The following is a 12672-nucleotide window of genomic DNA, read 5'->3' as shown; positions in this document are numbered from 1 at the left end:
AGCAGGAATCATCACTGAGCAACGTGGAGCACCTTTCTGCAAAGGACAGGACAGATTCTGCTGGGATAGGAGGAGTATTACTAAAGAGAAATCTTAAAGGCCCTCAATGAAACTATTTCTCACCCAGCCCACTGGTGTCCTGGCTGAATCTGCAAGTTTAATGAGAATGACTTAACACTACCCAGTTTCTTCGGAAGTAGCTATGAACTGCTGGCTAAAATGAGAGTTTTCTTTCCTTCTAACCTGGCTCATTTCAGAAAATACAAGAAATAGAATCAAAATACCCTGACATGGCCTGGAAGGGAAGAGAGGCACTGGAAAAAGGTCTGCACATATTACACCATGCTCACTACTCTTTTAAATGCACAGCTGGGTTGGCCAGAAGGGAGGAAATTAAAAGAGAGTAGGGAAGGGGAGAAATGAAGCATCCTTAAGCAGCCACAGCAAATACGAAGGTGAAGCGTTTGTCAGGGAATCATTCATTCAGCCTCTTTCTAGTCAAAGAGGGATTATCTTTGATTCTTCCTGTACACAGATCAGTTCTCAGCCTATTTTTCACAAGCACCTTCAAGCGCCCATTAGCACCACTAGTATTCATGCTATACTCTAAAAACCAGCCCAGCTGCCTTAATCACACAGGTTACAGATGCCAAAACCCCCTGTTATACCCTTACCCCCATTTACACGAGTTGTTTGCAGCCCTCTCTCCAGACTTGGAGTCCAAGTAAGACTTGGACCCTTACTTCCTCTTTGGAAGTAACCTTAGACAAAGAAACCACTCGCACCAATGACCCAAGGGGCATTTAGAGCCAACATCTGCTCCCTCTTAGGTTGGGGATGCTGAAAACAACTGTATGGAAAGGTCTTGGTTGATATAACCCTGTAAGACATGGAATGACACGATGCCTTTTGCTTTCTCATCAGAAGAGGATCACCACTTGCCTCCATAGACCACTCACCCCAAACTGGTTTTTGTTTGTTTGGTTTGGCTTGCTTTTTGGTTTTAAACAAAGACCTTGGACCACAGGTTGAGTCCCAGACAGGCAAGATGCCCTGCAGTGCATCACAGTAACAAGAAGCTTCTTGGCTCTGTGGATGTGTGACTTCAATGCCAATAATTAATAAAGTAGAATCAACAGTTTGCTGCGAGCATTTCTGGTGAGAGAGAACAAAGTACTTCTATCATCTCAAACAGGAACAGATAGCTTGAAATACTCCAAATAACACAACCTCCTATGTCAGGACATGCCGCATATTTCAGTAGCGTATCTTCAAGCTTATCGCGTATGCCAACCCGTAAGGAGGGACAACACCTTGCTGCTCCCAAATTACCACAGCACCTGGCTGGGAAGAGACACGCGAAGCTGTGGAGGAATTACCAGCTCAGGAGTCCATCTGGAGCACTTACGTTTCCTTTCAACAAGAGTAGCCTCGGAATTTGCTAGTATTTTCCTCTTAGGAGAAGCATTGAGCATCAGAGAGCTGAAGAGTGAAAACTGCTTCATGCGGAAACCAGTAAACCAGCTGGAAGATGGCGGAGTGTAAACTGGTTCAAGATACTGGGTCTTCTGCAGAGCCATGCAGAAAAACCTCAGCTGTTCCTCTCCCGTTTCACTGCTCTGACCTCCATCTGCCATCTGGGTGCGATGCTTCTTCAGTCACTGAAAGCAACATCCAGCACTTAGTATCAAAGTTTGGCTGCTCGTGCTGTGAAATCAGAGGTTTTCAAAGAGATTTGTGCATCGATTCCTGAATATTGCAATAAACTCTACCGACACTTTCTTCTGAAACGACTATCTGGACATCACTAATTTCTTGCAGGATATGCCTGTGTCATCCAGTATCTCTGAAAAGCGGCTGCTTTCCATTATGTCCCCAAGCAGATGCACATTTCACTGTTCTCTGAGCACTCAGAGGCAGCTTTTTTGGAGTGTGTGGCAAAACATGGTGACAGCTGCTGAAACCGAGATGCCTGATCTACCTTTTCTACCTATTCTGACTTCTGCAGAGATGAACCAGCTCATCTCTTGAGGTCTGCAAGCCCTTGCAGGAGACACCTCAGCACAGTGCTCTCATCCCAGCCCCGGCCACTGCCTTGTTTTGTTCTCTTTTCTTTCTATAAAAGCGAATATTGTGCCTATGCCATCTGTTAGGCAAAATGCTGCGCGTACATCGCAATATCCCCCGCAGCACACAACAGAGCCTTGCAGATTAAATGCGCAGAGAAATGGCTGTAAGGGGAGAGAAAACTCCAGGTGCCGGAGCTCTTACAGGTGAGACTAAGCGCTTGCTTCCCCGAGGCAGCTATCTGTCAGGATTAATCTTGCCGATCCCAGGAATGCGCCTCAGTAGACACCGCACCCCATTCCAGGAAACCATAAATACCAAATGAGATGCTCACCACCACAAATGAAAGCATCTTCCTTCTGCAGAGAAAGACTTCAGGGGAGTGACAGTCAGACTAGCATCGATCCTGTCTAGTGCTGGGATTTTCTTAAGGTGGTTCCTTGGGGGAAGCAAGAAAGGAAGCAAGCGTGGGTGCTTGCCACCTTCCTCCTAAGGAGGCCTCCACGGGAACCCCCTTATTTGTTTCTCTGTCCTGGATCCACCTGGGACCCTGCATTTTATCTGCAGGTTAAAGGATGCTCTCTCTTTCTATCTTGCCCCAATACCAGTCCCGAGGGAAGGAAGTCAAGGGAGCCAATGGAATCATCTTTGAAAGCCCCTCTTGTAAGACCACGTCCCAGAGGCAAAGCTGGGGGACAACTGGGCTTTTTCTGAATGATGTTGCCCATGCAGGAAGGAGCACAAAACAATTAATGGTGCTTTGAGAAGCATAACTTTGACAAACAGGGTACCCCTGGCCTGTCAGAGAAAAGCAGTGCAGGTGATGATCACTTATTTAGCAAAAGCAATTGACTCCCTTTCCCCCCTATTTCTTATCATCTCACTAGGAAAAAATTATTGTTAAGCTTCTTGCTTATCTCAAACGCCTTCCTCCTCTTAATTCTCCCCTGTTCCTCAACTTCCCTGACTCTAGTAGCTTTTAGTTTGGGGGCTGAAGTGTTTTATATTTTTTATATATTTACACTTTTCAGTTTGGAAAAGTTGCCTGTGCACAGGCACTGCTTGATATTAGATATTGACTGTAAGACCAGAAGAAGGTCAATTCAAGAGTGATGTTTGGAAAGACAACCATCAGGCAAGCCGTGGAAGTCATCCCAGAGTCCCCAGCACATCCTCGGAGGGATGGCTGAACCTGCTGCCCTGCAGGGCGCTGGGACTCGCCTCCCATCTGCCCGAGGATGCTCCAGAGGTCAGAGCTCTCTTGCAGAGCTGAGCCCATGGTCAAGGCCACCAACTGAGGGCACACGCCACAATTTCAGGGGAAGAACTCCATCGTGGGCAGTTACCACAAAAAAGAGCGTTCCTGGCTAATTAGGGGCTTCTGGATCAAAGGCAATACATTTAAAGTCCAAACTCAAATGCTTGGCCCTAGGGAGCAGCCAGTGCCGATGCCAGGGGCAGTGGGAGGCAGCCAGCTCACCAAACATAGGCTGGGACTGCCAGAGGAACACCACTGACTCCAGAAGTGCTCCTTTCCACAACCTTTCAAACAAAGGGTTTTATTTTAAAGCACTGCAGCAGTTCCATGTTTTGAGGCATAACCAGCCCCTGGAAGATCCCGTGGCCCAGATAATCATTGCTTTGGTCTTGTGTCAATCTTTTCCTGCACAGAGTAGTCCCATACCTCTCAGAACACATCTTTTGGTGCGTGGGCCATCAGGTTTGGATACTTGAAAATTTCAGAGAGTTCATTTTGCCATCAACAGAGCGAATACCCACAAAGTTCGGATTCGAGTCTGGATTTTGCAGGCCAGGTTTAAACCCAGCAGGGTAGCACAGAGCTCTGCCTGCTAGTTTTACTTCACAGCCTCCTGATCAGCTTTCTTAAGCATCCACAGTATAGGTAAATAAACACACATATATATGTTCCTCTCCCAAACCAGAGGTACTGTGAGTTAAATAAGTGAGTTCCTCTGACAAAGACACATTTGATTGAATTTTAAACAAGAGGCTTCTAGAAATCTCTGAAGTATTAACCATCAGAGCATTAACAGCTTCTAGGATGTTCCCCACCTTGTCACATTTAAAACAACGATTCATCTTCATAAGCAATATGTAACGCTAGAACTAACTCTCAAATAATGTTAATTATCTGCATGGTCTGTGTTTCAAGAGATGCAATTTCCAGCTACCAACGCTGGACACTTTTACGTGACATCAGCTTTCCAGTGAGCTGCCACCTAGAAAATACATTATTTTTAATCTGTATCTGATTGCCACAGCTTAAAAATCCCAGAATTTATGAGAGCTACAAATCGTTTTCAGACTGTGCAGCGTGGAATAAAAGCCAAGATTTTGGGTTGTCCTGTTGATATTTCCTGAGAACATGAAACCATTCTGAAAGGACAGATTTCCTGGCTCACAGCTAAAGGTCAGCAGACACACAGGGAGCGCTCACGAAGTGTACCAAAATGATTGGGAAGGAAAGATTGGCACAACACTGCAGTCGTACTAAAAAGTGATTTAAGTGGGGGGAAAGGGAGAGACAGACAAAGATTAGCCTCCCAACAAGTGAGCTTTCATCAGGACTAGAAAACCAGCCTTGTTCCTGGCTGCTTGCCGCTCCTCACTGCCACTTGAAGCACCAGTTGCTCTTGCTCCTTCCTTCCGTCCCCTCGGCCAGCTGAGCAGCCCCGGCCCGCGCTGCCATCCCAGGCCGCTCGGGCTCTGACTAGGCATCACACATCACTCCTCTGGCCTTTCCTGCATGGTCCAGAGGTTTTTCCAGGCTCATCTCTGGACCAGGTTGTGGAGGCATAGGTTTCACTGGGAAGGGCAGGAGCTCGAAATTCCTGTGCCTTTGTGCAACACTGACATGCAGCTGTGTGACATGCTAAAAGAGCTCATTTTCCTAAGGAATTTTCCCCAAACCTGTCCAATGTTTCTAACTTGCTCTCAGCACAATTCAGGAAACGAGGCGCTTTCCTGGCCAATTCCTGTCGTGCAGCCGGCAGAGGGGGCAACACATCGGTTCCTTCAAACCATCTGCTTGACAAAGTTCCTTGTCGAAGTATTTCCCTTTATAATAACAGACACCGAAAATTTCTCATCCAATGAAATGACACGAGTTTGAAAACAAGCCTATTCTGCAATTAAAATCTCTGAAGCACATACACTGTTGTAGCATCTTTAAAACAATATTTAGTACCAGACTCAACACTGACTGTCCCAGCTCCCCCCAAGACTCCCAATCTTGTTTGCATTTTTATTATTCATGTTTTTCTTTTAAAGTATGGGGTACGTACACTTTTCCAGGCAAATAAACTCTCACCACACCCAACCCAGCAGCCTCCAGCAGGTCCCCACCACAGACTGTGCACCCAGGAAAACACACCCCCTCCCTGCCTGACCAACAGCCTGGAGACATCAGAATTAATAGAGAATCTGTGTGTAAAACTCTGCCAATGAAACAGCGCTGACCAGGCCTGACCTCAACGTCCTCCCGAACACTGACTTATCAAGAGCACACACTCTCATCACTCACGGTCTGTGCTTTTTTTTTGTTGTTGTTGTTGTTGTTTTCTTTTTTAAATTACAAGCAATCGATTGCAGAGCAAAATACTACCATTAAAGCTAAAAGGTTAACAGCAAACCAACAACCACACGTGTAGCTCGAATCTGATGCCTCCGCAAACAAAAGCAAAACAGCAAATGCACTAGGAAGCAGCTAAGCAAGCTGTTAAACTTTAAATTTAGTCCTGGCAGATCCTGGAGGAAGGGCATCCCAGAGGCATGTGTCTTCTACTGTGCAGAGCCAGCACACAAACCACAGGATCCTCTGCCACATATAGCACTTTTGAATATATGGTTATACCTATGGACGGCATCTGCATTTCATATATATATATACATATATACTTTTTTTTTCTCTAAAAATACTTTGTATGAAATAAAGGACACCCTGCTCTTGGCCATAAAGTGTTTGCCCCAATGCAGCCCAAGTGAGACTGAAACAACAGATTATAATTCCTTGCAACGGGACAAAGCTGTAGCTCAGAGTAGAGGCACTCTAACAATTTCGGGCTTTACAGCCCACAACTTGCAAGGATGAATTATTCTCCAAAGCAAAATGTTGAACACTAGCAGAGAGAATATTACTTCAGAGGCAGATTGCTGTTGCTTTGCTATTTTCTAGCTGGAGCTTTAGGGGAATTTACAAGTAGAGACTATTGCCATGATCAGCAGTGAGATTACAGAAGGAAGATTTGCTGTGATGAATCTCAAAAAGACAGCTCCAGGCCTAAAATTAATGTGCCACACCTGCCAGCAGAGAATATGTGAATAATCTGATCTCCAGGCTGCAATATTACAAGAAAAGGTTGGACATGCCCATCCAGTGGAGCCCACCTCGCTACATCCTCCTAAGGCTAATACAGAGACAAGCTGGGCATCGATACTTCTGCAACCCCAAAACCAGGTGCTGCTGAGGAAATCCAGCAAAGCCAGGCATCTGGTGCCAGAAAGCCTAGAACTCATCAGTCCAGCATTTATTGAACAGCTCTAAACAGCACTACCTATGAAACTGTTGTTAGCTGTGAGATTGATAACATTAACTGCCAGACACGGTGGCTTCTGTGGCAGCGTTTCATGAGCTGAGGCGATCCCAGTGCCCCATCACCAGAAGTCCCTCAATTTTACACCAGCTATGCAGCAGCTAAAGAAAAAGTAGTAACACTCCTTATAGGTAAAGTCATGCTTGAGACTCCAACACAAGACAATGATTTCTTTTTTTTAAATAATGTCTTGCATAAATTATAAACTCTGTATTGATTGCAAGGGTAGTTAAGCAAACTAAAAAGGCATAATGGGAGCAGGAGGCATCTTCTTGGCCTTGTGGGCTCAAGTGAGGTTATTCCCGCTGCAAAACACCAGTGATCTGTGCATTATGGTCTGATAAAGTAATACTTGGCTTATTGAACACTTACTTTGATGCTTAAAAGAAACTCAGGTACGCATCACAGAAATAAAGCTCTATTTTTATAAAATGCTGGGGGTGGGGGTCGGTGGGAACCAAACCCCGTTCAGCTCTAATTGGCACCTCAACACCAGCATCCCTCTTTCATATCCTTGGTTTTGCTTACGATTATTCTTATTGCTGTTATTATTATTAATCCACCAAAAACATCACACGCACTAAAACAAGTTACGCAAGTTCTGCTCATCAATATAATCCTCAAAGCTTCCACCACATTTGTAGAACTACAGAAGAACTGTGTTCTTTTGGGTGTCTGTGGTAAAAATAAAGAGCTGATTCACCAGCTTATGCCGCACTAGGCAGTGGAGGGAGAGGGTGCCAAGGCTGGGGGATGCTCTGCATTAACCCCTGTGAAGGGCTGGATTTCAGAGGTCAGCGAGCTCGCTCAGCGACAGCCATGTCAGGTCCCATTCAGACATCAGTCTGAGCAACCAGCTCTGTAAGACTGTTTTGAAAATCCCAGTTATCACTTCTTAAGGCAGGTGAAAATCAATTAATTTTGGGCTCTTAAAGGAATGCCTTTGCTGTGGTCAGCCTTGGCCACACAGTTACAATGCACTTTGCAGGGATGCACTGCCTTTCCATTCTGTTTAGTGTAAAAGCACTTAATCTTGGTTATCAGCTACCTGAAGGTCACGCTTATTTCTTTAGATCTATTATTTACTGCTTGAAATTTCCAGTTCCACCTTTCTGGCTGTTATAGCTTCTTTCCCCAATTCCTTTTCACAATAACTCCATATGATGACTGTTGATAAAGTTAGGAGGACCATGATTCTAAACGTCTGACCTTCTTCAAAATCTGATAATGGATACAGTTTCTGAATCATAGGTCATTTCAATTTTGCCAGTAAACCATTTATTTCCAGTGGCCTTCAGACCTTGAGGCTTACTGTGCCCTGCAAAATGGATTCTTCAGGGAACAATAAAAGTAAGAGAGCCATCCTTAGCCTTTGCTTAGCACGTTAGGAGGGATGCTGTGCTTTGTAGAGTACGTTTGTCTATGACACCTTATGTACCACAGTCTCTAAGACCTTTACTGCTGTACAACACTGTCTGATGTTTGTATGAAGCTGAACGTTCTAAGCGTCTCATGCAAACTAACCACCTTTTCATTTGCACTCTATATAGAAAGGACAAGAAAAATCCATGCCTCCTTCAAGCCTCCCCACCTACCGAGGGCTATCCAGTCGCCTTTACCATATCCTTCGACTTACAGCTCAAGGCATAGTGCCAAGTTTGACATCACTACCTCAAATGTTATGCTGCTGTGGTAAGCCCCCATTACGCCATGCCTGTAAAAGCTGTGCCGGTGCCAAGGTACACAATTTGTTGGTACAAGTGCCTGCCAGCCTCCTTCACTGGCTGCACTGAAATGGAGTTCTCAAAATTACTTGGTCTTGCAAAAACACTGCCAGAGGTACAACTCTTATTGAAGGTCAACATTTCATGCAAACTGTTAAGCAAGATGCAGAGGAACATGTGTTGAACGCAAATCCCTGGCTCAAACAGTGCTTGAAAAGTCAAGCAGTGGCTGGATCCTGAGCAGGGGGGAATGAGCAGCTTTTACTTACTGTCAAAGCTTCTGTGCTGCGCTGTTAGGGTCATCTGCACAGAGCGACCAGCCTCTTTTGTCATGGCTTCAAACTCACTTCGGCTTTTGTTTGCAAAGTTCTCCTCCATTTCGCTGGTGCAGCAGGTATAGCCTTGTGGGCAGATTCGCAGGTGCTCCCCTAAAACGAGAGAAAACGTAGTTGAATGGTCAGGTCTGGAAAATGAAGGATTTAGCCCCACACCTCAGCATAAAAATATTCCAGCTCCCTAGTGGATCTGCATCAGGCTTTACACCTTTGCTCCCTAACTGGAGTTACCCTGCATCAGCGCAGTGGTTGGTGTAAATGCAGGTACACATTTTCTCACTGCTGACTGTGAGGGAAGGAAAAGTGGAGAAGATAAAATCCATTCATGGCACAGGGAGAAGGGAAATACGAGTGTCTCCAGCTCAAAGCCTGCCCTAGAATCCAGCTCTGCCTAGAGTTGCAGAAGACATACAAGTCTCTGATTATGTGACATACCAGTCGTCCTCATTAGACTTAGCACATATATTATAACAACTGTTCAAAACAACTTTGTCAAGAAAAAAACACCCCTCTCCAACACAATCCCCTCTCTCTCAAACCACCCCCCCCCCCAAAAAAAAAAAAACCCAACCCTATCCTGAGAAGGCATCCCCATAACCAAAGAGGTGAGACTGGTGAGGAGCTTTCAAAAGGCAGTGGAATTTGGGTGACAAATTCCCCACCACATGTTTTGAAATCTGCCCAGTTACTACTTTTTCAATAAAAAATTTATCTCCCAGAAAGAAACAAGACCACCCAAAAAAGGGCGGCTACGACAATCACTGACTGGCTATACCCTTTGCTATAGGGAAGAACAGGACAGTCAAACTGAAAAGTTCCTCAGCATGGGAGCTCCTCCTGCTCTCTGCAATCTCTTTATCATGGAGAAGCAAGCGTTTGCATCGGCAGAGTCAGCAACATTTTAAAAATAATTGCTTAAGTTCTTAGGAGTCCTTACAAACAAAGACACATCCACCCGCAAACACACCTTAAGTTTCTCCTTACCCAGCAATAAGAATTCATTTGAATGCGATCAAACATCAGGGTTATTTTTTTAAAAGAATAAACCCCCTTGTTCCAAGCATGCATTGAGATAAACCAATTACAAAGAAGTTACTGTGCTTAACATAATTTGATTTGGATTGCCAATGAATTTGCTGGCACTTTCACAGGACTGCTGTCTCAACATCATAGCTGAGCTGAAACACAGATTTAAAACCGTGTTTTATCTTGTGGGTCTTGACAGCTTCCAATCCTGAACATGCACCAGCCTCCAGAGTTTCCCACTGAAGTCCTCAGCTATTTCCAGCACAGAGCTCTTGGCAGATGGGTGCCTTAGGGCAAAGGGTCTCTGAAACTGGACAAGCGTCCTACCCTTGTGAACACCATGTCGTTAGCAGCCTGATAGGAGCGTTTTTGACAGGAGTGCTTGCGGTTGATGGATTTTAGGCAGAAACCATTCAGGATGAGCTTGCATTTTCCCGGCCCTTGGGTCCCCGATCACAGATGGCAACCTCTGCCGGGTCCTGGGCTGAGCCTGCCCTTGGAAAATGGGTTATCCTGTGCATTTGCACCAAACTAGCAGCCTTCCTGCCTACGTGACGGGAATTGCTGCTCACCAGCTTCATCGGAGAGTGACACCCATCATCATACTCCTGGCTGAGAGGCATGTCATGGAGGGTGGCGTGTCCCGGGAGCTCCCGTCTCCCACCGGGCCCCCCTCCCAGTCCCCAAGAGTACCCAGGCATCACTGTGCCACACCATCGAAGCAACAGGAAAAGCAGCCACTTGCTTCAATACAAAACCACAGAGTCAAGTATCAACATCCCATGGCTCAATGCTTGTCATTCCAAATGCTACCTTAAGTTCCAGAGCCTGCCTAAGCCTCTCCTTCCTTCATAAACTAGACTGTAGCAACTCATTCCCTGAGCTCATTTCTGTAAAGCTGCGTTTGTACAAGAAAGTCATCCTGAGGACAGCTGACATGTGACAGACAGGCAGGAAAAGGGAGCTATAATTTTTTGACAAGACTCAGCTTTGTTTCCTGTCATGGCAAATTGAAAGCTTTCTTCTTGTCCAGCCTCTTCCATCGGATTTCTGCTGCCACAGGATTTCTGATGAGGACTGAAGTTTTGTTGACAGTTGTTTTACTGCAGTACGAATCCTTCCACGCTGCCTTTGGTGCCCTCAGGACAAAGTGAGATCTTTTCAGTGCCCAGCCTCTCTGAAAGGCCTATAAACAAGGACGTGGATCCCAAAGGAACCCAAAGATTGCCATTACCACCAGCCGCTCAATTGCTGGTGAGTTTTGCAGATGAGATCCTGGTCCTGGGAGCCCTTGTACTCAATAGCACCTAAAAGCACAAGCACTCCCATGCTTCTCTGTACGCCATTACCCAACGGGGCTTGCAGGTTCATCCTAAGCCACCAACAACCCTTTACAAATCCTCTGTTTCAGTAAACCAAGATAAAGCAGCGGGAACAGACCGCTTGGGGATTTCTCATCTCCTGGCCTGCTGCAAGCAAGCAGGGGCTGGTGGAGCAATGGTCTCCTACCCACTCAAGCAGGACTTGGGCAGGAGACATGCCTAAAACTAGGGAGAGCAAAGGTGGCCACCCCAGCAAGGAGACACTTACATGGTCATTAAAGGCTTTAGAAACAATGAAGAAAGAGGGGAGAATGTGGACATTGCCCCTGGGGAAGTGCAGGGCTTGCTCCCAGGAGGAAGATGGATGGATGGATGGGAAGGAAGAGCCCAGTGCTGAGCCCGAGATCCCAGATGAACAACGAGGAGCAGCAGAAGTGTGAGGTGGGCTAATTAAAACATGACATGACCAGACAAAAACTTCCACGCTCCCGCCCCAGGCAAAGCAGAGCGCGTTACAGCAGCATGGCATCAGTCCAACACCTTGCTGTGCTGGCAGCGCTTCAGATAACCGTCAGCCAGCCGGCACCACCAAACAGAGAGAGGACAGAGATGGGGGAAAAACAGACAGAAGGAAAGCAAGGGAAAAGCTGCACTCGTAGCTAAAATTGCTTAATTTTACACCACTTTGTGAATTGAATAGAGCGACTTTTTTAATGCTTGAGCTCAGAGCAGTTTCAATCCCTTCTGAAGCAACATTTTTCTCAGCTTTCTGCAGGCATTTGTATGGTATCAGCACCACAGCACTTCATTGCAGTGGGAAGCAAAGTTTTCATGATTTGTTTTCGTAGTTCAAACTTGGTGCACAAAACCAGTCTTATGGCACTATAAAAATGCTTTGCTGTCTTTGCTTTCTAACCTGACCCACCCTGCAAACATTCACTATTATTATTTAACCTTTTTTTATTGAGTCCAAAATAAACGCACTCTAGACTGTATGTTTTGCTCTCCTTACATTTCAAAGTTCATTTGTTTGCTCACTTGCCATTATGTCATTGCTGAAGCTGCACTATAAATATCTCCGGGGCTCACTTGGCAGATTATCTGCAGATATCTATGGAGGGCTAGAGATGTTTTACGAGGAGTAAATCTGCAAGATACAGTGTGCGTTCTCCTCTCCACTGCTGCGTCAGAGCAATTTCCCTTTGCATACAGCTGACACATTGCTAACTGCTTGCTCCAGAGCGCATGCTCCTGCCCAGACACAGCAAGTGAGCAGGGCAGAAGCCAAACGGGCAGCTCTTGAAGATAAAAGACACACTCCCAGTGACTCAGGCCAACTCTGGGTCAGGTCCAAAGAGAATGACACTATCCCATGCGCATCTGCAACTGAAACCCAGACATCTCTCCCCAGCCCTTGACTTGGCACCCCCCAGCTGAGCAGGTCTGGCAGTGGAGCACGGAGGTGCTCAGCTAATACCAGCTTCGCACTGCCCTAAGCAGTCTGGGTTTAAGACACATTTGTCAGTAAGAGAAGTTGTGCTTTGGGACGCTCGGCTTCCTCTCAGAGAACTGTCAGCCTGCCCAC

The 12672-nt window shown here is 46.0% G+C and overlaps 1 protein-coding gene across 1 annotated transcript in view; it reads right to left on the bottom strand.

The window, feature by feature from the left end:
* GPC1 (glypican 1) overlaps positions 1–12672 on the bottom strand; it is a gene marked incomplete at its 5' end in the record, with an annotated part of 107694 nt that overhangs the window by 94509 nt on the left and 513 nt on the right. Inside the window, 2 exons of the mRNA XM_010140970.1 lie at positions 8674–8832; positions 10703–10762. Of these exons, the coding sequence (XP_010139272.1) occupies positions 8674–8832; positions 10703–10762 (219 nt within the window). The remainder of the gene's footprint in view (positions 1–8673; positions 8833–10702; positions 10763–12672) is intronic.

The sequence above is a fragment of the Buceros rhinoceros genome, unplaced genomic scaffold (genome assembly GCF_000710305.1).
Source record: "Buceros rhinoceros silvestris isolate BGI_N320 unplaced genomic scaffold, ASM71030v1 scaffold3828, whole genome shotgun sequence".
Classification (NCBI taxonomy): Eukaryota; Metazoa; Chordata; class Aves; order Bucerotiformes; family Bucerotidae; genus Buceros; species Buceros rhinoceros.
Note: the sequence above shows the minus strand (reverse complement) of the source record. Positions and strands in the feature narration are given on the sequence as shown.